This window comes from Cimex lectularius, unplaced genomic scaffold (assembly GCF_000648675.2).
Source record: "Cimex lectularius strain Harlan isolate CLEC.00 unplaced genomic scaffold, Clec_2.1 scaffold39, whole genome shotgun sequence".
In the NCBI taxonomy this organism is placed as follows: domain Eukaryota; kingdom Metazoa; phylum Arthropoda; class Insecta; order Hemiptera; family Cimicidae; genus Cimex; species Cimex lectularius.
In genome coordinates, this window is record NW_019392653.1 from 1,620,860 (window position 1) to 1,642,520 (window position 21,661).

Here is a 21,661-nt window from a genome sequence, read left to right on the forward strand (position 1 = left end):
TTACAGTTAACATAAACTTGGAAATAAATATTATTTTAAAAAATGTTCTAACAAGAAAAGACTAGTTCTGTACTAATGAAGAATAAAGTGTCACAAAGGAATGTTTTAAAATATTTTTCTAAATAAGACATTTTTTTTTTAATTATGACTTTTGTTTATGGAACATGGATCAGCCTTCTACAATTTTAAGGATTCAGTTCACTCTACGATACTACAACTAAAAACAAGAAGAATAAACATTCAATCCCCACCATCCTTTACACAAAATACTAGTAAGCTCAGTGACATTCAAGTTTTTTAGCTCTTCGTATTCACTATCTTATTTCTTTTAATAATTTTTTTTTTGTAATTTTCAGATTTTATTTATAATAGATAATTTATACTTTATGATGTTATATTTTGTACAATTTTACATCCTTATCAATACTCTACACAACTCTCTTAACTTCCAAATCTGATGATTTTAAACAATATAGATACAAAAATTGATAATTAAATGAGAATACATCAAAAACAAAATGGAAAAATTAATTAATTATGTACAAAAACAAAACATTGCTCACAACGTCCATATCAGGGCTCGGGGTTTGTTACAAAATAGGTTATTTACATCAAATTAGTACAAAAGTTTGGTATACGTACAGTTGCTGATATCAAAACATCAGAAAAAGTCATATAACAACTGTCGTTAGTAATTGCTACCTTCACACATATTAGGCAATTTAAAAAATTGAGACCATAAAACGTGTAATCCTGTTGATTAAAAAATGACAAAAGTATTTAATTTTGGTTTTCAAGTGCCAAAAACAAAAGAATCTGCCTTCACTTAAATATTGTATTCTACTTCAATCTAATATTTGTGAAAATATAAATAAAAAATGAAATTACTGATGTTTGCTAAGATTACAAACATGACATTTATAATTCTTTATTTAATAATTCCGGTAATAAATGTATTGGCTATCAAAAAGCACTTTCATTTTTTTAATAAAGAACAGCCTTTAACGAACACCATTAACTTGTTTTCTTATTAAAAATATTTCTCGTCTCAATCTTAAATAAGAATGCAGTCTCAAACGCAACAAGCGTTATGATATCCCAGCATCATTATTTTCAAAGTTCAAAATTACTGGGAGATTCCAAGTTAATTCTTCTAGGATAGAAAAAAAAAAAATTATGGATGTAGTAAAAAAGAAATGATTTCAGAAAATGGTCAGTATCATCTTCATAGTTATTTGGAGCAAAAACAATTTGACTAAATGTTTTACTACTGCCATAGGAGATTCCTAATTTAAGACAAATTGCAGTCAAGACCATTTTCTAAAAAACCATTTCAAATTTAATTGAAAAAATCAAATTTATAAATATTCACACATATAACTAATCAGTCGAATAGAGAAAGAATTGAATTATTAAGAATCAGTCAATTTGTAGGGGGGTAACTTTTTTAAAAATCAAAATAATAAAAACAAAACAGGAAGGCCTTTGACTTCCAGAAATTCGATAAATTTGCTAAAATCAAACGTTTATTACGTGGGTGAGCAACCCCAATTTATAAGATACTGAGTTCTGCCATCTGGCAAAATACGCTTTGCTCTGACCGAAAACTTTTCACCTGCAGCAATTCTATTTACACCACCAAAATAGAGGTTCACAGTACTTTTTAAGTCTTCCATGTTTAGGCTCGACTGGCTCTTCACTGGGGATGTTGTCGGCGTTGTCTGTGCTGATTTTATTCTCCTCATCCTTCTTCCATTTTCCAAATGAATCCCCCTAGCTCCAAGCTTTCCGACTCTTCTTACTCTTCGTCTTTTAATCTATAGTGAAGAACTTGTTGCAGTTAAGTAAATCATTTAAATAAAGACAAATCATACCTCTCCGTTACTAGTGATTATAATATCCTTTTCACTAAGCCGACGCTTTGTTGGTCTCAAAACAGGTACAAGATTTACAGGTAGCGATGTCGAGAGAAAAGGGTTGTTTCTTCCTTCAAAATCCGCTGGTGGAGGGATTATAGAATCCAAAGTCCCTCTAGAAGACGACTCATCCCCACTTGTATCTGGCTGAGTTGTCAAGTTTACATCCGGGTTACTCTCTGAGGAAGGTGGAGTCGGTGGCAACTCCTGTTCCTTCGAATTCTTAAATAAATATGTTTATAAATTAGTAAAATAAAATGTTTATAAATTAGTAAAAAAACACTTTATTAAGCACCATATTGAATTATTTACCTTTTCTAAGTTTCGTTTTTTGGACTTTTTGGACTTGAAGCTGCGCAGTCTGTCATCAGCAACTTGAGCTTTCAGTCGGCGCTCAATTTGAGATCTAGATTCAGGATAGCAAGGGGTTGAACTTTTGATGCATACCTAAAATTTAAAAACTTACAAAATGTAACAGATTTTTTAACATATATATAAATTTGGCAAGCGTACATTGTGACCGTTTGCAGGGACCCCATTAGGCAATACGAGAAGCCTAGTATCAACATGTAACAGTTCAAGGCCTGGCAAGGTATCCTTCAACTTTTCCCAATCTGGGTACAAATTGTAATCCTTTACAATTTCCGAATCCCTTGAAAAGGTATAAAGAGTTAAAAATAGGGTTTTTAAAAGGCACTGATTTTATTCGAGTTATTTACAAGAGTTTGCCAGGGAGAAATTTCAACCGAGCGCTGTTGTTCCAAGCATCAGACAAAACTTGATCAGTAAGTGGTTTGTTCGGAGGAAGGCTAAATACAGGCGTTGGAGGAGGTACTCTCACTTTCAAACCCCACATGGTGGTTCTTTTTTTGACTTCTCTTCCATATTTGAACCTTCAAAAAGCATTTAGAAAAAATAAAGAAAAAAATTTAACTTAGAACTCTCTACCTGTTCCTATTGCTGGTCAAGACCGACATGACTGTCTCACGTCTTTCGGCAACATCTGTTTCGATTATCTTTGGTGGGAGCTGGAGGTTACTCCATTCAGTATTAATAAAATTTATAATATCTAAATCGACGTCTTGATATTTCTTAGCGGTCTTCAGCGTTAAATTAAATATTGTTAAATGAACTAAATCGACCCACTTCAACTCCAGTCTTCTAAGGTATTCCTTGCCCGAATTGCAAAGTAAACAGATGAAGACATAAAATCTAAAGAAACAAAATAAAGAGGAAATATAGTTGACGTAAGTTGACAATTCTTTAAATTTTTTCTATTTAAAGTTATTCATACCTATCACCATAAAACAGGGGTGTTTTTAATGATGAGATACATCTCCCATGGAACCACTGGCGGCATCGCCCACATTGGAGCATTTGCAAGAACCACTTCCCTGAGTTACCGCAATAACAATATTTTCCCTCAGTATTTACCCGATGTTGCATATCCCAATGCAGGTCAGACAGCTAAAAAAATAAAATAATTGAAACAAAAGAAACATGATATAAATTAATTATTTTACGTTATAAGGTAATTTCTTCTTCTGAGGTTCGCTAACAGTATTCACTGGAGATACGGTGGTCTGAGGGGGCACAGAAGGTGAGAGAGACCTTGGGACTGGTAGGGCTTGAGTTGATTTTCTTGGAGGGAGTTGCCGTTTCCCAGGCAGTTCTTGGCATCTCGAGCATTCCCATTTTGAATCATCTTTCAGTTCATCATTCTTCACTTGAGGCTAACAATGGTCAAAATATTTATGAATAAAAATTTTCAATAAATATGTAAGAACAAAAAAAACTACATACAACATGGCATAACTGGTGATATCCTCGTGAGCACCTATCACAGACGATTATATCATTGTCTGTCTTTGATTCAGACACTTTACACTTCACACACATTACATCCAGGCCAGTTGATAGTTTTGTTAGTCTTGAGAATACAGACCAGCTATCTGTGTTGTCCCCAAATTTGACAAGACATTGATCCCTGGAGAGATCAATCTAAAAACAATAATCGATAAGTCTGGTGGCATTGGGTGTTGAGTGGTATTTGGAAAATGATAAGAAAACTATTATCACTATTTAACCAAAAAACATTTACTTTAACGACCGTCCCCAAGTAGAAATTTCCATCTTTCCTTTGCATAAGGACTTCATCGCCAATTAAAAAACTCTGCTTCTCTTTTGTCGTGCTATCAGGGGTCGGGTGATCCCCGAGCAAATCCTGAAAAAAAGTTTTATATTTTATGCAAGCCGTAACAATCAATTTCAAACACAGCATAAAAACTATCCTTAATCTATCTTTAAAGAACAATTTGAATAGAACTTTAAATAGAAACACCACAATGGACAATTTTGTAAGTTGTCATAATTATTAATGATGAACAGATAAAATTTTGCACAGAAAGGTATTTATACATAGGAAGAATAACCTAAAAATCATGAATTCAGAAAAATTTGTTGTATTGATATTGTAACTTAATTGATACTGTAATTACAAAATTGACCTAAATGAACAATTTGGTCCGGCATCAAAAAAAAAAGGGTCATACACAAGGAATCACAAACAAACCACTGAACATGCTGAAATGTTTCTGGTGGACGGCACCAGTGAAAACATGGTATGTTAAAACTACAGTATATTTATTGCTCGAAAACTATACAGTAAGAGTCAGTTCATTTTTTAATACTACAAAATGAGATCCAAGATTTTGCATTTTGAGCAAAGAGTAATTTTGATATTTAATTATAAGTTTAGAAGCTTTTTTTTCCTATCTAAGCACAAATAACAGCCATTTATCCTAGCATACTTTTTACTCCTATCAATAAAAAACATGTGTCCATAAAGAGTAATCAAAAGTATTTATTACTTTTGTATCATTCATACATAATAGCCATTAACTTTTTGCATTTTTAAAGCCGTATTTCTATGAAAAGTTGTTGTAAGTCATTATTGTAAAATTGGCTATTTTGTATCATCAATAATTATTTCCTTTTTTGGTTCAAAAAGATTAAAAGCAAATGTTGATTAGGAAAAGCCACAAATATTTGTTGATAATGATTTGTATTAATGATATTTTTCAATCTGGTCATTATCTTGCAATCAGTGACTTAATTTATTACAATGAGCTACTTGCAATTCAGACTTACCAAGCTTCAATAATTGGATAATTAAGAACTGAACTTTTACACTTTCATTGGATAAGTATATCTATTTTCCATAAAACACTATTAATTTTTTCCAAGAATCCTTGTTGTTAAAACCTTTACGATAACCGATTTGATGTAAATTTTTTATATAATTTTAACCAGTAATTTTTGGTATATTTTGCAATAGTGCATTTAAAATAGTACAATCAGTTTTTAAAAAGGTGAAGACAGGCTTTTGAAAGTTAAGATAAGAGTTGATTATAAAATAAATTGATTATGATTTGTATTAGTGATATTTTTCGATATGACCATTATATAAGAATCAGCAACTTGATTACAATGAGCTTCTTGCAATTCGGACTTATTAAGCATAAAGAATGTGATTCATTCAGAAATGAACTTTTAACACTTTTATACCTTAATAATTCTCAGCATGTTTTGCTACATACAGGAAAACAAAACAAATTGATTCTCTGATTGTACTGAAAGTCAATGAATTTTCAGTTTAATGTAATAAACAATCCCTGGCCTTATTCAAACTGGGAATATAAATTATTGGTTCAGATTAGTTTTTATTATGCTTTTCCTACATTTATCTATTCACACCTTTTATGTAAATGCATTTTGAGACAATTTTTTGATGCCTAGTCGCCTGTTGAGGCTCGACTAAATTGTACGGATGAAGAGGCTAAAAATGCCTCAAAATTCATTTAAAAGAAAGTTGTGAACATAAGAAAAACATTCGAAAACATCACTTAAATCACATGAAAGAGACAACAAAAATTAAAACAGAAAAATAAATTATTCATTTTGGAATCTTTATTATTGTAAATTAAACCATTGTTGTTTCAACTTTCTTTTCACATTATGGATGGAGAACCACTGCAATAAAAAATTTTACTTTAAAGAAAATTGTGCAGTCGAATTTTAGAGAGTTTAGTTTATAGGAAAACATCACCCAAACCACATGAAAGAGACATCAAACAAAAATAAAAACTGAAAAATATGATTCAATTCGTAATATTTGTTATTGTAAATTAAACTACTGTTGTTTTACATTAAGGATGGAGAACCTCTGCAATAAAAATTTTGTTTAAAGAAATTGTGAAGTCAAGTTTTAGAGAATTTACAGGAAACTCTATGGAATTATTTTATTTTTTTACTATGATTTTTATTAGTGATAGTTTTCAGTGAGGACTTTTTCTTGGAAACAGGTACTTTATTTTTGAAATGGACTTGCTGCAATTTGGACTTGCGAAGCAGAAATTATTGGATTCATTCAAAATTGGACTTTTTCCATTTTCATTTAATACTTTTAAATGACTGTCCATAAAATATTAATTTTTTCAAAGAATCCTTGATTTTAAAATCTGTACAGTAAATCAACACATGATTGTGTACATAATGTTATATGATTTCATTATTTTACCATTATATTTAGTAAATACTTCCTTTTTTACTTAAAGAGGATGAAGAGAACATATATATATAAACATTGGTTTGTATAAATTGAAAAGATACAAATAAATTTGGGAAGGGCCATGGCATTTGTTGATTACGATTCGTATAAGTGGTATTTTTTAGTAAAAATTCAGACTTACCAACGTAAATAATTACTTTACTTTTTAACACAATTATCCCATTATAATTATGGGAATACAAACATACTTCAGAAATTGAATGAAATTTATGCTTTCATTATTTGTACTGAAAGCCAAGTCACTGAATTTTTTGTTTAAAGAAAGAAACAACCCCTGCCCTTGTTCTGAGTTTAAAAATTAAGTTTATTTTCCTTTTTGGAGAAATTATATATTAAAAAATTGCTTTAGAGGCTTTAGAGGTGCTAGATATAAGCCATGGCATTTGTTGATTACAATTTTTATAAATTACATTTTTCAAACTCATCATTGCCTTGGAATCAGTGTTAATCTGTTTCAATAATCTACCTGTAATTTGGACTTTAATTAAAAAGTTTATTCCATTGTTATAGTATGATTTTGTGATGTTACCATTTCATTTGGTAAATAGTGACTTTTTTAATCCAATATGGATTTGCTATAATCTGTTCTTTACAAAAAGCCATCTAAATATGGACCTGATAGCCCAGTCACTGAATTTATTGTTTAAAGAAAAAACGTTTAAAGAAGTTTAAAGAAAATTAATTTATTGATTACGACTGGGATAAATGATAGTTTTCAATATGACCATTATGTTGCAATCAGTGATTTATTGAACTTGTTCCACTTTCATTGGATAAATTAATCTGTTTTCCATAAAACACTATTAATTTTTTCCAAGAATCCTTGATGCTATAACTTGTCATTAGGGAAGTTCAGTCTGTGTCTTTGTATTTATTACAAAATAAGCTTCTTTTATAATTATTGTAATCGTTTTAATGATTAGGAAAAGCCACAGAATTTGTTGATTACAATTTGTGTAAATGATATTTTTCAATATGACCATTATGTTGGAAACTAATTTTCTGAACTTTTTCCATTTTCATTAGTAATAAGTTTTATCGACCCCATAAAACACCATGTTTTTTATTTTTTAAGAATCTTGGATGTTAAAACTTGGGTATTACATGAATACATTCTGACTTTGTACATTATATGAAAACTTTTGTAATTTTTTTTTTATCTGTAAAATCTTGAACTTTATGTTATCATTTAACAATTTTTTTAATTGCACTTGTCAAAGAGTGTATGCTGGAACTTTGTAAGCAATTTAAATTAATTACACTTTTTCAACTCAATTAACACCTTAGATAAATATTATAAATTGTAGATAGAATAAGTTGGTGATTTTAACAAGTATATTCAATAAATAGAGGCGTTTTTTAACCAAATATCGACGAAGAGAACATTTGCAATAGAAATATCAGTTTTAGAAAATTGTATAGTTTGTTTCTGATTGTTTAGATATAAATTGTAAGTGTAAATAATATTTTCAATATGACCATTTTGCTGAAATCAACTTACTGAACTTTTTACACTCTCATTTAATAACTGTAATCCATTGTACATAAAACACCAATATTTTTTTCTAAGAATCCTTGATATTAAAACGTGTACAGTAGACGAATACAATATGACTTTGTAATTAATTACAAAACAATCAAACTTCTTTTATAATTATTGTAATCGTTTTAATCTTTTGATTAGGAAAAGCCCTGGTGTTTGTTGATAATGATTTGTATTGGTGATACTTTTCAATCTGACCATTATCTTGGAATCAGTGACTTAATTTATTACAATGAGGTACTTGCAATTCTGCCTTACCAACCATAAAATATGGGATTCATTAAGAGCTGAGCTTATTACTCTTTTATTAGATAAGTTAATTTCATTGTATTATAGTATGATTACATGATTTTACCATTATATTTGGTAAATAGTGACTTTTTACTCAAAATGGATTGGCTTTAATCTGTTGATTAGGAAAAAGGCATAGAATTTGTTGATTACGATTTGTATAAATGGTATTTTTCAATATGACCATTATGTTGGAATCAGTGATTTTCTGAACTTTTTCCACTTACATTTATTAATAAGTTTAATCGACTGACCATAAAACACCACCATCTTGATGTTGAAATTTGTGCATTAAAAAAGCATATTCTATGACTTTGTAGTATACATTATAAAGACAACTTTTGTACTTATTCTATTTTTTTTTTTAATCTGTAAAATCTTGAATTTTATGTTATCATTTAACAATTTTTTAAAATTGTATTTGACATAAAGTGAATGCTGGAACTTTGTAAGAAATTTAAATTAATTACACTTTTTCATCTCAATTAACACCTTAGATAAAAAAGTATATTTAACTTAAATTATTAAAACGTCCAATTATGACTAAGATCTATGGATTTGTAGGCAATAAAACTTTTGTTTCAATTATAGTAGTTTTTACTTAGAAAATTATTTAAAAAAATATATTATAGTATGATTTCGTGATTTTAACCATTTTTTATTCAGTAAATAGAGGCATTTTTTAAATCAAATATGGACAAAAAGAACATTTGCATAGAAATATCAGTTTTAGAAAACTGTGTAGTCTGTTTCTGGAGGGTTTAGACATAAATTGTGTAGGAAAAGCCATTGGATTTGTCGATTGTGGTTCACATAGGTGATTTTTTTTCAACCTCAACTTTGGTGAAACAGAAGGAAAATCGCGTTAGCTTTGAGGGAGCCCGATATTTTTTTTTAACATGCTGGGGAAAAAAATAATTTAGCCCTTTTTTGTCCTAGGAGACCTTTGCAATCAGGAGTCGGATTCGAGGGTATTTTATGTTGGAAAGGAGTGTGTAAACACTAAACAGAGTGGATGGGATCGAGAAGGGAAGGCGTTATCGTGCGGGGGCGATTGAAAAATTGTCAAAATTACCTTTCTCTTCGAAGACATCTCTTGGCTTGGAGTCGCTAGCGGCTGGCTCGGATTCTCTGACGGCTCGTCTTTCGGCCGGCTGGCATTTCTCGCCGAGTGGGAAACGGGCGATCCGTCGTGAAGCGGACGTTCGGACGGCTTCCGAGTTCGGCGGGGCTCAGGTCGAAATTCGGCGGCCTCCCACGACAAAGCCCGGTTCAACTCGCATCTGGCCTGGGGACCGAAATCGGGGCGAAACGAGGCGAACGAGGCGGGCGGCGATCATAACTCGATCCGAACGGGAAGCCACCTCCGACCAGTCGAGTCCGCCATGTTTAATTTTAAACAACAACTGCCCAGTCGTTGACGCTTCGTCCGTCCGTCGTCTCGTCTCGTGTGCCCGCTCTGCGGCTCGCACTACACACTACGGCACTACCCAGTACCCAATGAACCCATTGGGTTGAAATTGAACCCAGTGCCAGTACCCGATCGACGAACCAACGCTCAGCCACTGAAACAATCGGGAAATGAGCCGGCGGAGTTAAGAAACGACATCTCGTCTCAAACTGACTGAAAAATGGAAAAGGTACGACAAAAATAGTCATCCAACGTAATTATTCCAATTGTCAATGTTTTCAACGGAGATCGGTTTACCGACGAAGTTGTTGACATTCATAAAACCCAAACAAAAAAAATATTTTTTTTAAATTATTAAACAGTTCAATTAAAAAATATCAACATTAACAACATGCATACATTTTAGTTTTAAACCACTTAAAACTAGATGAAACTGATATTTTTGAGAAACTATGTCCGATTAAACCTACTTCTGTCGTATACACCTGTATACGATAATATACCCTTTTGAGTGTTCACGTATTGTCAAGATAATCTTAAATAATCGCTATATACAATGATGGACAAAATTAACTCACCACCCTTAAATTTTAATGAATTTACATTTATTCATATTTAAAAATAAAAAGAAAGACACTTTATTTGATATAATCCAATAATATACAATTAAAATATAGATACTAAAATAAGTACTATTACGACATGGAAAATTCCATCTGCCTGAGGCGAATGAAAACGGCAACAAAAATGCAGAATAATACAAAATTTGAATTGAAAAAAAAGAAAATACTTCCAAAGAACTTAAAGAAAAAGATAAAACCATAGCTAAAAATTTAAATAAATAAAATAAAAAATAAACTAAATAAAATAATTAAATTATACAAACACTAAATATTAATTTTATTGACACAAAAATATCTGTATTGTCATGCATGTCTACAAAATCCTACAAGTGAAGCTGGCTCATAAATTGCTCATAAATGAATAGGGATATTACTAATTTTATAGTATTTACTTTCCCAAACATTTTTATTATAAATTGCATAATATCGATAATTTTGTTTATTGGACACAATAATTTTTTTTAAACAATTAATAACATGTACACTGTCCTCTGTTAGCCAAAACCTTTGGGCACCTGTTAGGCAAACTGTTAATAAGGTTGTCATTAATTTCATAAGGAATTTCACTCCGTAGATGCATTCAGTTGTAGCACGTCAACTAGCTGCTGATGGAGATCGAAAAACCTTCTCTGCAACTTATCCCACAGTACTCAACAGGATTAAGGACTCAAGACAGTGGGGGAAGGAGCAGATGGGAAATTCTCAGGTTTTCTAAACATTGATGAACACTCTGCCTATATGAGGTCTGACATTGTCATCCAGAAATTCAAAATCCCTGCCAATGAGATCCCTGGTTTGAGAGATATATTCCTCGATAATTTCTTGGACGTAACGGTCTGCGATGAGGTTTGCCATAAGCAATATGGAGTTCAGATTGTCCTCCAGTGTAAATCCCAGCCCACACCATTACACCACTGTTCTCCAATCTGTTCTCGGTAGCCTCTTCAGTGCCTGCTGTCACTATACAGGCAGAAACACGACTCATTCCAATTGGTGTTCTTTTCTAGGCACTTGCTGCACCATATTGTCCTAAGTTGCTGGTGGTGGGCATATGCTGCAGGGGAATACGTTGTGAGGCCAACTTCCAACAAGTGCCAGAACATTTTGTACTTCATTTATGATCTGGCGGGCACTATAGAAAGGGTTCCATCTTGCAGCAATAAATGGTCATACAACAGGAGTCCAACCTCCCACAAACAATTAAGAATCGTTTATGTTCATAAAGGCCTTGCCAAAACATCTTCCTTTACATACTGGTGGGCACTATGGAAAGGGTATTGTCTTGCAGCAATGCCAATATTTCTCTCCTTCCTTTGCATCGTAATGCACTGAGATCCACTATCAGGTCTCCAATTTGCACTTCCAGCCACTCGGAATCGAGCTAAAGCCCAGGAGACCATACTCTGAGAAACGCTAACTGCCTCTGCGATATCCACTTGCCAGTGACCTCGATGACTCATTTGCACAATAACATTCTGATTCAAGATGATATCTTTAAGTCGTTAAAGAGACTACAACTGGATTGAAATGGAGAAAAGACTAGAAAAGTTACTAAGTTTACAAAATGAGTAATTTTCATGTTTACTATTAAGTAAATCCGTTATTAAATACGAGGATTAACAGTTGTTTGTTTTTGGTTTGTATTTCTATTTTGTTTTATCCAACTAACAAGAATATATCACTTAATTTAATTGACATTAATAGAATATGAATAAAGTACAAATATCTTTATTCATTTTTGAGCAGTTTATTTTAACTTGTTAATTAATGGTCTCAGAAAAGGGAACTACAGCCAGATTATTCATATAGGTTGTTCATATAGTTTTGGTTGTAAAAATAAGACATTTAAAAAGAAAATGTTTATTACCTAATTCAAAAAATGTATATATATACATTTTTTGAATTATATATTATTATTATATTTGAATTATTAATTATATATGTACATATATATACAAAATAAAAAACGTCTTTGCATTCTGATAAAATCCTGAGGAATTCTTTCCAATTCATCATGAACCTAAAACGTACTTATTGTAAAATAGACTATTCATTTGTCTGCTAAATAATTTTCCAAATATCTCATCATGTTTTTTTCCCTGTTAGGGTGACTGGGGAAGTATGCAGCCTGTTAGTACCGCTATGGACAACCTTTCCTCGGCAATCAAGTCCAACATAATCCCTAACCAGGAGTACCTACTGCAAGGAAGCGTACTTGACACCGCTGTAGAAGTCTTGCTTCATAGGTTGAGAGGGCTGTGTGACAATGTCGACACTGGCCCTGAGACCTTCCATGATCATGAGATGTGTTTCAGCATAAGTAATTCCAACATATTAGCATATGATTTAAAACAGACTAATTAAGAGAGAATTATAAAGGTGTTTTATTAATAAACGTTTCCTACAAATTAATAAAACCTTCGTGATATATGATTTGTTACAATCAGACATTCATCAAAAAATGTATATTCTAGTGAATTTAGACGCAGGCGCATCGCCTCAACCACTAGTCTTAAGAGTGAGAAGAGCGATCGATTTTCCAGAGCTGCCCTGGCAACTTAGATACATAGGCCAGCCAGAAGGAACTGGTAATACAATTTTGTATACCTTACAAACCGTATATTTTATTTGAATATTCGCAGGTGACAAGTCTCGTCCAACTATTGTGAGAAGCAGCATAGATATAGGGACGAGCTCGACCGTTGTGGAATTCCTTACGGAAATGGGCTGTAGAATGGACTTCGAATATGTCGCGCGTGGCTACATGTTTCGAAAAGGAAGAATGAAAATTACAGTTTCAAAAATATTTAAGGTATCAGTTATTTTTCTTATGTTGTAATATTTCCTCCTGTGGTCTGTGGGTTGATGAACCTAATTACCCATCATATCGGTTTACATAGCCTTGCTAATTTTGCCTGTCAGTTGTGTTTCGGCATTTCACCATAAAAACAGTTTGTGAATAAAATGTAATCTATCTTTTAAAACGGTGAAATTATTACTTTGTNATTCCAATACTGTCGCATCCAAATTGCCCAATTTATAATCCTCAGAAAAATCCTTGATGCTCCTTTTTGTGTGTCGAAACACCCCACAGAGATATGAATATTCCTTTTGTCTGAGATATAATATCCACTTCCGTTATTGCGAATTTCATAAAACCCTCCCAATAACCATAAATCCTCAATTATCTGAATCCGAACTCTCTCAAACCCCCCTCGCTGATTAAAGATCTACCCAGTAATAGTGACAGTGACACTAGTCTCCATTAAAGAGAGAAAAAAATGTTTCATTGGAGTACTGTCGATGGGCAGTTTATCCACTCTTGCTTTAATTGTGTACATATGTGTACAGGGTGTTCTTTTTAGATACCTTTTGATACCTTAATTTCTCTTTAACCAATAACACTATTTAAAAAAATACATGTTTAATACTTTTCAAGTTTAGTTTCAAATTTTTACCATTTTTGGAGAATGATGTCAGGATATATAGGGTCGTATTTGAAATTTTGGAGTGGAATTGGGCCTGAGATAGATAATAATATAATTAGATAATTTTTTTCCAAAAAAAAGGTAAAAATTTGCAATTGGACTAAACAATATTAAACTTATAAAACTTTTTTTAAACTTATACTTTTTTTTAACCTCTCTAATTGAAGAGAGTAAGTGTAATGAACTGTTAAAAAAATAATAATAAAGTCCAAACAGGAAAGTCAAATCAGCATTCCAGAACTCGGCTGTTCAAGTTTCAGACTTCAACAAGACCTCAGCCTGGTCGCCCTCCTCTCTCAGCTTTTCTTGGTTCCTTTCGTTATTTTTGTTTTGTCTTTGGGTTTTCAAGAGGAATAAATATTTTGAATCCCTGGTATATATTTTTTTTAAATACTGACACTCCTTACTTTTAACTTCAGAGTGGTAGAACACCCAGGATATCAATCCAAATGTCGTAGGTTCAAATCCTGCTCATGACATTAATTGTTTATCTCGACCCCACTTTGGTTAAAATAATTAATTGTTTAATAATAATATTGTTCTTGTACCTTTATTACATCTCGAACAATTTTTTTTAAATTAGTAAACTTTATGCCTTGTTGCCCTGGGTATTAACTTCTGGATTCCTTTTGGCATGGTTTACAGGTGGTTAAGCTTTAGACATTCATTCTCTTTATTTCTCTGTATACATATATATAATTTTTGTTTTTTCTTTTTAACCCATTATCACATTTTTTATTTTTTAGATGGGACAAGGCAAGCCGCCAGAGAGTTACGAAGCCATATCGCAGTCTTACTTAGTGGAGCTGAGCGTGCTCGCACCCAGTGGGCAAGATGCGATAGCAGAAGATATGAGGAGTTTCGCCGAGCAACTTCGGCCGTTGGTCCTTCTTGAGAAAGTTGACTACAAGCGGCTGCCTATGTCATTAGGGCCTTAGTTGTAAATGTTTGTAAATAATGTAAATAAAAGCTGTAAACTTCTAATGGTTTTTATTTTACGTAACAACTTTTCTTACATATTTTTTTTTACTCCAAACCCTGAAAAAAAAAATTAGATTGGGCTTTAATATTACATAAATGATCGGAAAAGTGTTATTGAGGATATGGTTAAATGATGAAAATGACGGTATAAAAGAGAAAAATAAGAGTTTAATGCCACGTAATGGTAATGTTAATTGTTTGAAAAATTTTGTTTTCTAACATCCATTACAATAGTTTTACTTTTTGACACCAGGTTTATTTATTATAATCGTTCTATTACGATTAATTTATTTGAATTTAAAACTTAAAAAGGGCCAATTTATTTTTATAATGAACTTGATTGTAAATTTCTAGTATGTAAATTTAAAAGATTTAACGATTTTTTAATGGACTATGTGAGATTCTCGCGGGCAGCAATTCTGGAGGTTTCAAACATTGAAAACAGAATGTGCTTTTTGTTTTTGATGGATGCGATAAGTAAAAAGTATTAAAAGGAAGAAGAGCGAAGAAGGAAACAGGTGGTAAGTAAGCTTCTATGTCATCAAATCAATTACTTTGTTCTTTATAGGGAGCGTGTTGGAATGTGTCTGTATTAATTGTATTAATAAGAAATTCTAAACAATTTTCCTTTGCATTTTTTGGTAAAAATATTGTTAACTGTGAATACATTTCAAAATCGATATAGGACTAATTGGATCAAACATACAAAGGTTTCTATCTTATTAATCTACTGGTTTTGGTCAAATTAAGAAATTAGGTGTTCAGATAGGCTATAATATGATAAAATAAATGCTGATCTAAAATAAGTAAAAGTAGCTGTCTAGATCCTTTGAATAGAACAAAAACTAATGCGTTGACTGTTGAGTACTCGTAGAGAGTAATCCCCCCATTCTCACTCTAGTTTATAAGTCATTGGTTGGTTTGGCATTAGCTTTAATAAATTATCTATTGTATGTGCAGATTGTTTCATTATCTAAACTCTCGTAAACACAAAGTAATTTATTTTATCAACGTCTGCCTATTCTTGCTAGTCTGACAGTTTGTAATAGTAAAATTGTGAGGGTGGGCAAGGTGTGGGTTTTGGCAGTTAAATTTTGATGTGCAAGGTGGCAAAACATAGGTTGCTCGATCGTCCTTGTTTGCCAATTCTTGCTTGCGTTTGTCTGTTGGTTTGTTGCAGTTGAATTGTGATGTGAAAGGTGGCAAAACATTACGTTGATCATCCTCGATCATCCTTGTCTGCCAATTCTTGCTTGTTTGTCTGTTGGGTTTTGGAAGTTAAAATCTGATGTGTAAGGTGGCAAAACAGTAGGTTGATCATCCCCGATCGTCCTTGTCTGTCAATTCTTGTTTGTGTTTATCTGTTGGTTTGTTTCAGTTAAATTGTGATGGTGTGCGAGGTGACAAAACAATAGGTTGATCACCCCTGATTATACTTGTCTACTAATTGTTGCTACACTTTTTTTTTTGCCTAGCACGTCATTCATTTTAAATTTAATATACAGTATTTAATAACTAGTAAAGTTAAGTGCATAGGAAAAAAAAATAAACAATCCAAGCACCAGGAATGAGAAAACGAGACTCCACAGTCAACGTGGTAATAAGAAGACAATATCTTTTTTTTTTTTTTTTTTTTTTTGCGAAAAAATTGACAATAGACAGTAAACAAAAGCACTTTTTTATATAACAATATTTCATATTTACCTTAACCAGCGATATCAAGCGTTTAGTTAAGATAAAAGATTCTTCATTAAGATTTTCAACCATATCAAAATGATCTACTTCAGGTATAAGAAAATATTCAGCTTCAATTTGTACTTTTTTCAATAACTGTAACATACATTATTATGTTGTTTTTTCAATTAATATTTTATATTTGTTCACTTGAAACTGGACAACCTTGAAGTACTGGCATGATTGTTGTTTGAAAGCTTCTGAATCATTTTCCGCTAGCACAAACAAAACTTTAAAATCTGGATTAATTAATAATTTTCCTATAAAATCTGTTACTTTGGTGACTGGGCTATTTTCAACAGCATCTTCGCTGAAATAAAAATGTTTTTTTTAGTGTTTGTTCTTGTTTTCAGAAAAATGGCTTCTCGTCCTGCAGGATTTTCAGACGATTCTGATGAAGACGATTTCTCATTTTATACTCCACTGAACCAGACAATAAAGAAACCTGAGATTGAAATATCAGGTACTGAAAGGCTCATTAGTGCTATTTTCGATAGGAATATTGAGAAAGTTCAAAGCCTTTTGTCTTCTAATGTTGATATTAACTTGAAAGAAAAATCATCAGGGAAATGGTCTCCTGTAATGCATGCAGCTTACATCGGTTCTAAGGAAATTTTAGAACTTCTTTTAAAGCACGGCGCAAATCCAAATGACCATGCTGAGATGTTCACCACGCTAATGTGCGTATGCGATTCAGCGTCTAAAAATGATGATGAGTTGCTTGAATGCTTGGAACTCCTTCTCTCACAAGGAGCTGATCCTAATGCTACAGATTGGTATAAGACAACTGCACTTATGTTTGCTGTCAAACGTAATCATCCCAAATTGGTCCATAAGCTACTAGAAATTGGCTGTCAACTCGATCAAACAGACAGTGATGGCTGGACACCTATATTTTATGCAGTTGATGCTGGTGACGCCCATATGGTACAGTTGTTAAAAGATGCAGGGGCAGATTTATCTTTAGAAGATCGAAGAGGACGCTCACTGACTGAAATTTCTTCATCTAAATACTACAAAGACATCACTGAGATTGTAACACCGAAGGATAAATCCTTTGAACAAGAAGAGAAAATTGAAAGCGTTTCTCCCACAAAGAGACTCACTCATTTTCAAATAATGCTAGAAGAATGTCCGAATCTGTCATTAAACAGATTGCATGGTTTTCATAATGAAGCTATAAAGATAATAAATGGAATCGGCTTGAATTCTTTGATTAACATTTTCACGGAAAAGAAAATCCAACTTGGCGAATTTTTAACGTGGGATGATGACCAATGGATAAAAGCAGGCGTTGAGATGAGCTACGACAGACAGAAGATAAAAGCCAGCGTTCAAAAGTATCATGAACGAAGCTGGAGTAAACAAAGCTTGAAGATGATTGATCCAAAAGAACAAATCGATCTATTGCAATTAACTCAAATTATGTGCAACATAGTAAGGCAGTTCCATATCCTCAGTACGACCACACACTACTACCTTAAAAACTGCAAGCCATCTGTCGGTCAAAAAGAAATCAAAGTGTTTACAGAAAAAGGTCTGTTGCACTTAAAACTGATTAACACTGATTTGGAATTTATTAAAAAGTTAGCTGAACAAATCGATAAAGAGGAAGATGTCATTCCAGCAGATCTTATCAGTCCAAAAATCAAAACTCGCAAAAACTTTTGGAAACTGGCCATTTTACCAACCGTAGTCATAACTGTCATTTTAGTACAAGTGCCAAAGTTTAATTTAATTAAAACCTTTTGTAACAAAATTAACATCCCCTCACTTTTTTGACTAAAAACAATAAAATTTGTATTTTTAAAAATTATAACTATAATTTAAATATAAATATAATTAAATCTAAAACAAAAGTGATTTAAAAATTGTATATATTGTACACTAATGTTAGTGAGTAAGTTTAATAAAAATACCATTTTATTTGTAATTGTCTTATTTTTATCAAAGTGTTATCAGGTATACCTTACTTTTTATATGTTATCTTTTATCTAGGTGTTATTTGAGAATTTCACTAAAGCATTATTTTATTTGGTTTTTCTTTTGAAATGCTTACTAGCTCATTTTTGTATAATCGTTAAATTCCGTCCTCAAGATGGGGATCAAGTCATAGATACCACTTATGAGGATAAGACCTTTAAAGACATCCCTCATTGGTTTATCTACACTTTTCAGCCAATTTTCATCAAGTAGCGAAGCTGACAAGTGACCACCTGCAGAATGTCCTCCAAACCAAACTGACCTTTAAAAAAACTTTTTTTTTACTGGTTCAAAACTTCAAATGGTGCATGTTCACCCACTTGGATCCATTTCTCACAGCATACTCTAGAACAAACTTTGCCATCTTCTGAATCTGTGTTACCATCTCTTTCATTGTAGCTAGATCAGCATAAGATTATTTATAAAAGTGTATATGTTTATATTTTTTTTAATATCTCTTACCTCCAGGCGCTAGATCATAATCAGGAACAAAGACCCTGATTCCATTCTTCCAAAGAGGTCTTGCACAGTAACTTGATACATTCTTTTCAATCATATACCAGTAGCCTCCATGTATGTAAACAAATATTGGTGCATCTAAAATATTTATGACTTTTCAACTTTCTAAGTACTGAGTACATGCTTAATCAATAATTTGATCATCATCTTGGTCTATGGATGAGCAAGCTATAAAGCAAATTGCTAACCTAGGTCTGGAGGGTAATGAAAGTGCAGCTAAGGCCAGGACATCCTAGACTTAACCGCCATGATATGGACCTCTTGACGTTAACGCAATAAAAAAACGATAGGTGGCCCTCAGAGGATCTGACGGGTCATCCTCACTTCATTAAGGATGGCCACTTGAATTTGCCACAGACACTTTTGGGCCAAAGCCTGTGTATGTGTCTTTCATGTAGAAAAAGATGCTCAATTTATCCAACCTAATTGAAGGGTGCCACTCAGTTCCACGTAGAGAGGAATGCCACTCAATATGAAAATTGTTTGAGCATGAGTGTATTTTGATCCTCTGTTTCAATTTTTGGAGGAAACAGGACTGCTTTACTATATGAATATAGTACTTTGTAATAAATATCTTGTATTGTTTCTTTGTGTACTGTGCATTGACACTGAATGTATTTATTAGCTTGAATGTGCAGTGTAAGTAGGCTGATGCAGAATGTTGAGAACCCAATATATATTTTACTCTGCCCTGTTTTCCCATATATTTTAATAAATAAGAAATTATATTTGTTTCTGAGGAAGGCAATTTTATTACCTACTCTTTGAGTGTTCAGGTCTTAAAATATTTGATATAGATTGATTGATTTAACAACTTAAATTTATTTTCAAAACGAGTGTCAATACCAATTGTCTTGTAATATAAAATAATTATGTAATGAAATGTTATTAATATTAATTTACCTTTAGGTACAGAGTCCTTTCCATAAATGTCCACTAATTCAGTTTTCTTACTTCCATAAGATACATCCGATTCGAATGGAATGCACTTCCTGTTTGTCTCACTCGCTAAAATCATTTTTTTAAACCAATTTCAAAAACGAACAGACGGATGACAAACCTTCACTTGTGACTTCCATGTGTCTATTCACGACTACATTTTCTGGGAGCCTTTTACACCAGAGCCTCGGCCTGTATTGCCTTCGGAACTCTTCCTGGAAATTTATAAAATGGTATGTAAATTGTCATTGCGGCAGTTAGCAACAAAAAAAATCACCTCTTTTGGAATTACAACGCTCATTCTGTTACAACTGAACTTCTAATGATGCCCTGACACCTGATATATGGAACTTATTACATAACGCCAAATCTTTTTGGGCTATTTGTCTTAGTTTTCCATATCTTTGTTTTTATTAACTCTAACTAGTTTTGTTAACTGTAAACAATATTCTATAGCTTACGCATTATTTATTAATAAATATTACGTATATATAGTCACATGAACCCACCACTCTACCTCTATTACTAGAATTGTATAAAATTTATTTAGCAAAAGTTTAGACATGAAATAATAGCATTTAAAAATATAAGACAAAAAATGTTTATTAAATTATTGCCTAAATAAAATAAATTTTACCTCAGGTTTATAACAAACATTTACTTTTGTCTTATTTCGTGTTACAAATTATTTTCTGATGTAATTATCTATTACATTATATTGATTCATTTGAACTTGGAGCTTCTTCATCAAAGAAATCACATTCAACTCACTTGAAAATGAAGTTTTACAAAATGAAAAATTAAGAGAGCAACCAAAACAAGCATTTCGTACACTTCATGTTTCTTCGCCGATGGGACAGATAAGACCGAGGTTTGACTCCCAGACCACCGAAAACCGCTGAGTTGCAAATCTCAATTCTGTAAATGCAAAATTGAGCTCATGTAAAACGCATGTTCATCTTACACCATCTTCTATCTGCTAGTCGGTCAACTAAGCAACCCTGAATACTGACGCGATTGCTCTTTGAAAGCTTCTGTGTTATTTGCTGCTACTACAAACAGCTTTGTCTGGATTTTTTTTTTTTTTTTTAATAAAACGTGACGTGACGGCCATTTTCAACAGCTTGCTGCTGTAATATTGTTACAATTCTGCAATAAAAATTGTTTTAAATCAATTCATCTGAACCATAAAAGAATATATAATATATATAATCCTCGCCAACTTCTGGCTGTTAGTCTGTTATCTGAACAACCTTGAAGTAGTGGGGTGATTGCTCTTTGAAAACTTCCGAATCATTTGAACTTGTTCAAACAAAGCTTTAAAGGATGGATTTTCCTACAAATCTGTGACTTTGATGACTGGACTTTTTTTAAACAATCAACATATCTGGACCAGAAACTTGTTCATCTTTTGCCATCTTCTGGCCATTACTCTCATTTCGTGCATTAACCAAAGCTAAAGTCTGAGCTATAAAATCAGCAACAATCTGCAAGCAAGGATATAAGATGTTAATGTTATCACAATGTAGACCTTACCATAATGTTTATTTCAAAATTTATCCAATAAAAGAAAGGATTTTGTAATAAATAAATAAAAGTACTC

General features: G+C 32.3%; 4 protein-coding genes across 6 annotated transcripts; 2 read left to right on the top strand and 2 right to left on the bottom strand.

The window, feature by feature from the left end:
- Positions 1-140: 140 nt before the first annotated feature.
- Positions 141-9,539, bottom strand: LOC106661105 (PHD finger protein 19). Its single transcript, XM_014384287.2, has 11 exons — positions 9,456-9,539; positions 4,018-4,140; positions 3,720-3,917; positions 3,440-3,649; positions 3,211-3,383; positions 2,865-3,128; positions 2,636-2,809; positions 2,430-2,568; positions 2,229-2,363; positions 1,875-2,138; positions 141-1,817 (listed from the first exon to the last, which is right to left on the bottom strand). Exons 1-11 carry the CDS (start codon positions 9,471-9,473, stop codon positions 1,530-1,532), a joined length of 1,986 nt encoding a protein of 661 aa, XP_014239773.1. The 5' UTR covers positions 9,474-9,539; the 3' UTR covers positions 141-1,529.
- A 237-nt stretch (positions 9,540-9,776) lies between these two features.
- Positions 9,777-14,886, top strand: LOC106661108 (mediator of RNA polymerase II transcription subunit 18). The gene is made up of 5 exons (XM_014384292.2): positions 9,777-10,020; positions 12,521-12,734; positions 12,889-13,002; positions 13,057-13,226; positions 14,649-14,886. Exons 1-5 carry the CDS (start codon positions 10,012-10,014, stop codon positions 14,838-14,840), a joined length of 699 nt encoding a protein of 232 aa, XP_014239778.1. The 5' UTR covers positions 9,777-10,011; the 3' UTR covers positions 14,841-14,886.
- A 14-nt stretch (positions 14,887-14,900) lies between these two features.
- On the bottom strand, positions 14,901-20,416 carry LOC106661107 (kynurenine formamidase). Its single transcript, XM_014384291.2, has 9 exons — positions 20,336-20,416; positions 20,180-20,273; positions 20,023-20,127; positions 19,063-19,197; positions 18,921-18,999; positions 18,677-18,862; positions 16,783-16,927; positions 16,588-16,713; positions 14,901-14,940 (listed from the first exon to the last, which is right to left on the bottom strand). The coding sequence occupies exons 1-9, from the start codon at positions 20,357-20,359 to the stop codon at positions 14,929-14,931; spliced, it is 906 nt and encodes a 301-aa protein (XP_014239777.1). The 5' UTR covers positions 20,360-20,416; the 3' UTR covers positions 14,901-14,928.
- LOC106661106 (ankyrin repeat, SAM and basic leucine zipper domain-containing protein 1-like) lies at positions 15,258-18,409 on the top strand. 3 transcript variants are annotated; one of them, XM_014384290.2, is made up of 2 exons: positions 15,258-15,404; positions 16,952-18,409. In XM_014384290.2, the coding sequence occupies exon 2, from the start codon at positions 16,975-16,977 to the stop codon at positions 18,397-18,399; it is 1,425 nt and encodes a 474-aa protein (XP_014239776.1). In that variant the 5' UTR covers positions 15,258-15,404; positions 16,952-16,974; the 3' UTR covers positions 18,400-18,409. The 3 variants fall into 3 exon arrangements, with proteins under 3 accessions (XP_014239776.1, XP_014239774.1, XP_024080316.1); XM_014384288.2 differs by having other exon boundaries at positions 15,262-15,404; positions 16,971-18,409; XM_024224548.1 differs by lacking the exon at positions 15,258-15,404 and adding an exon at positions 15,429-15,593 and having other exon boundaries at positions 16,971-18,409.
- Positions 20,417-21,661: the final 1,245 nt, after the last annotated feature.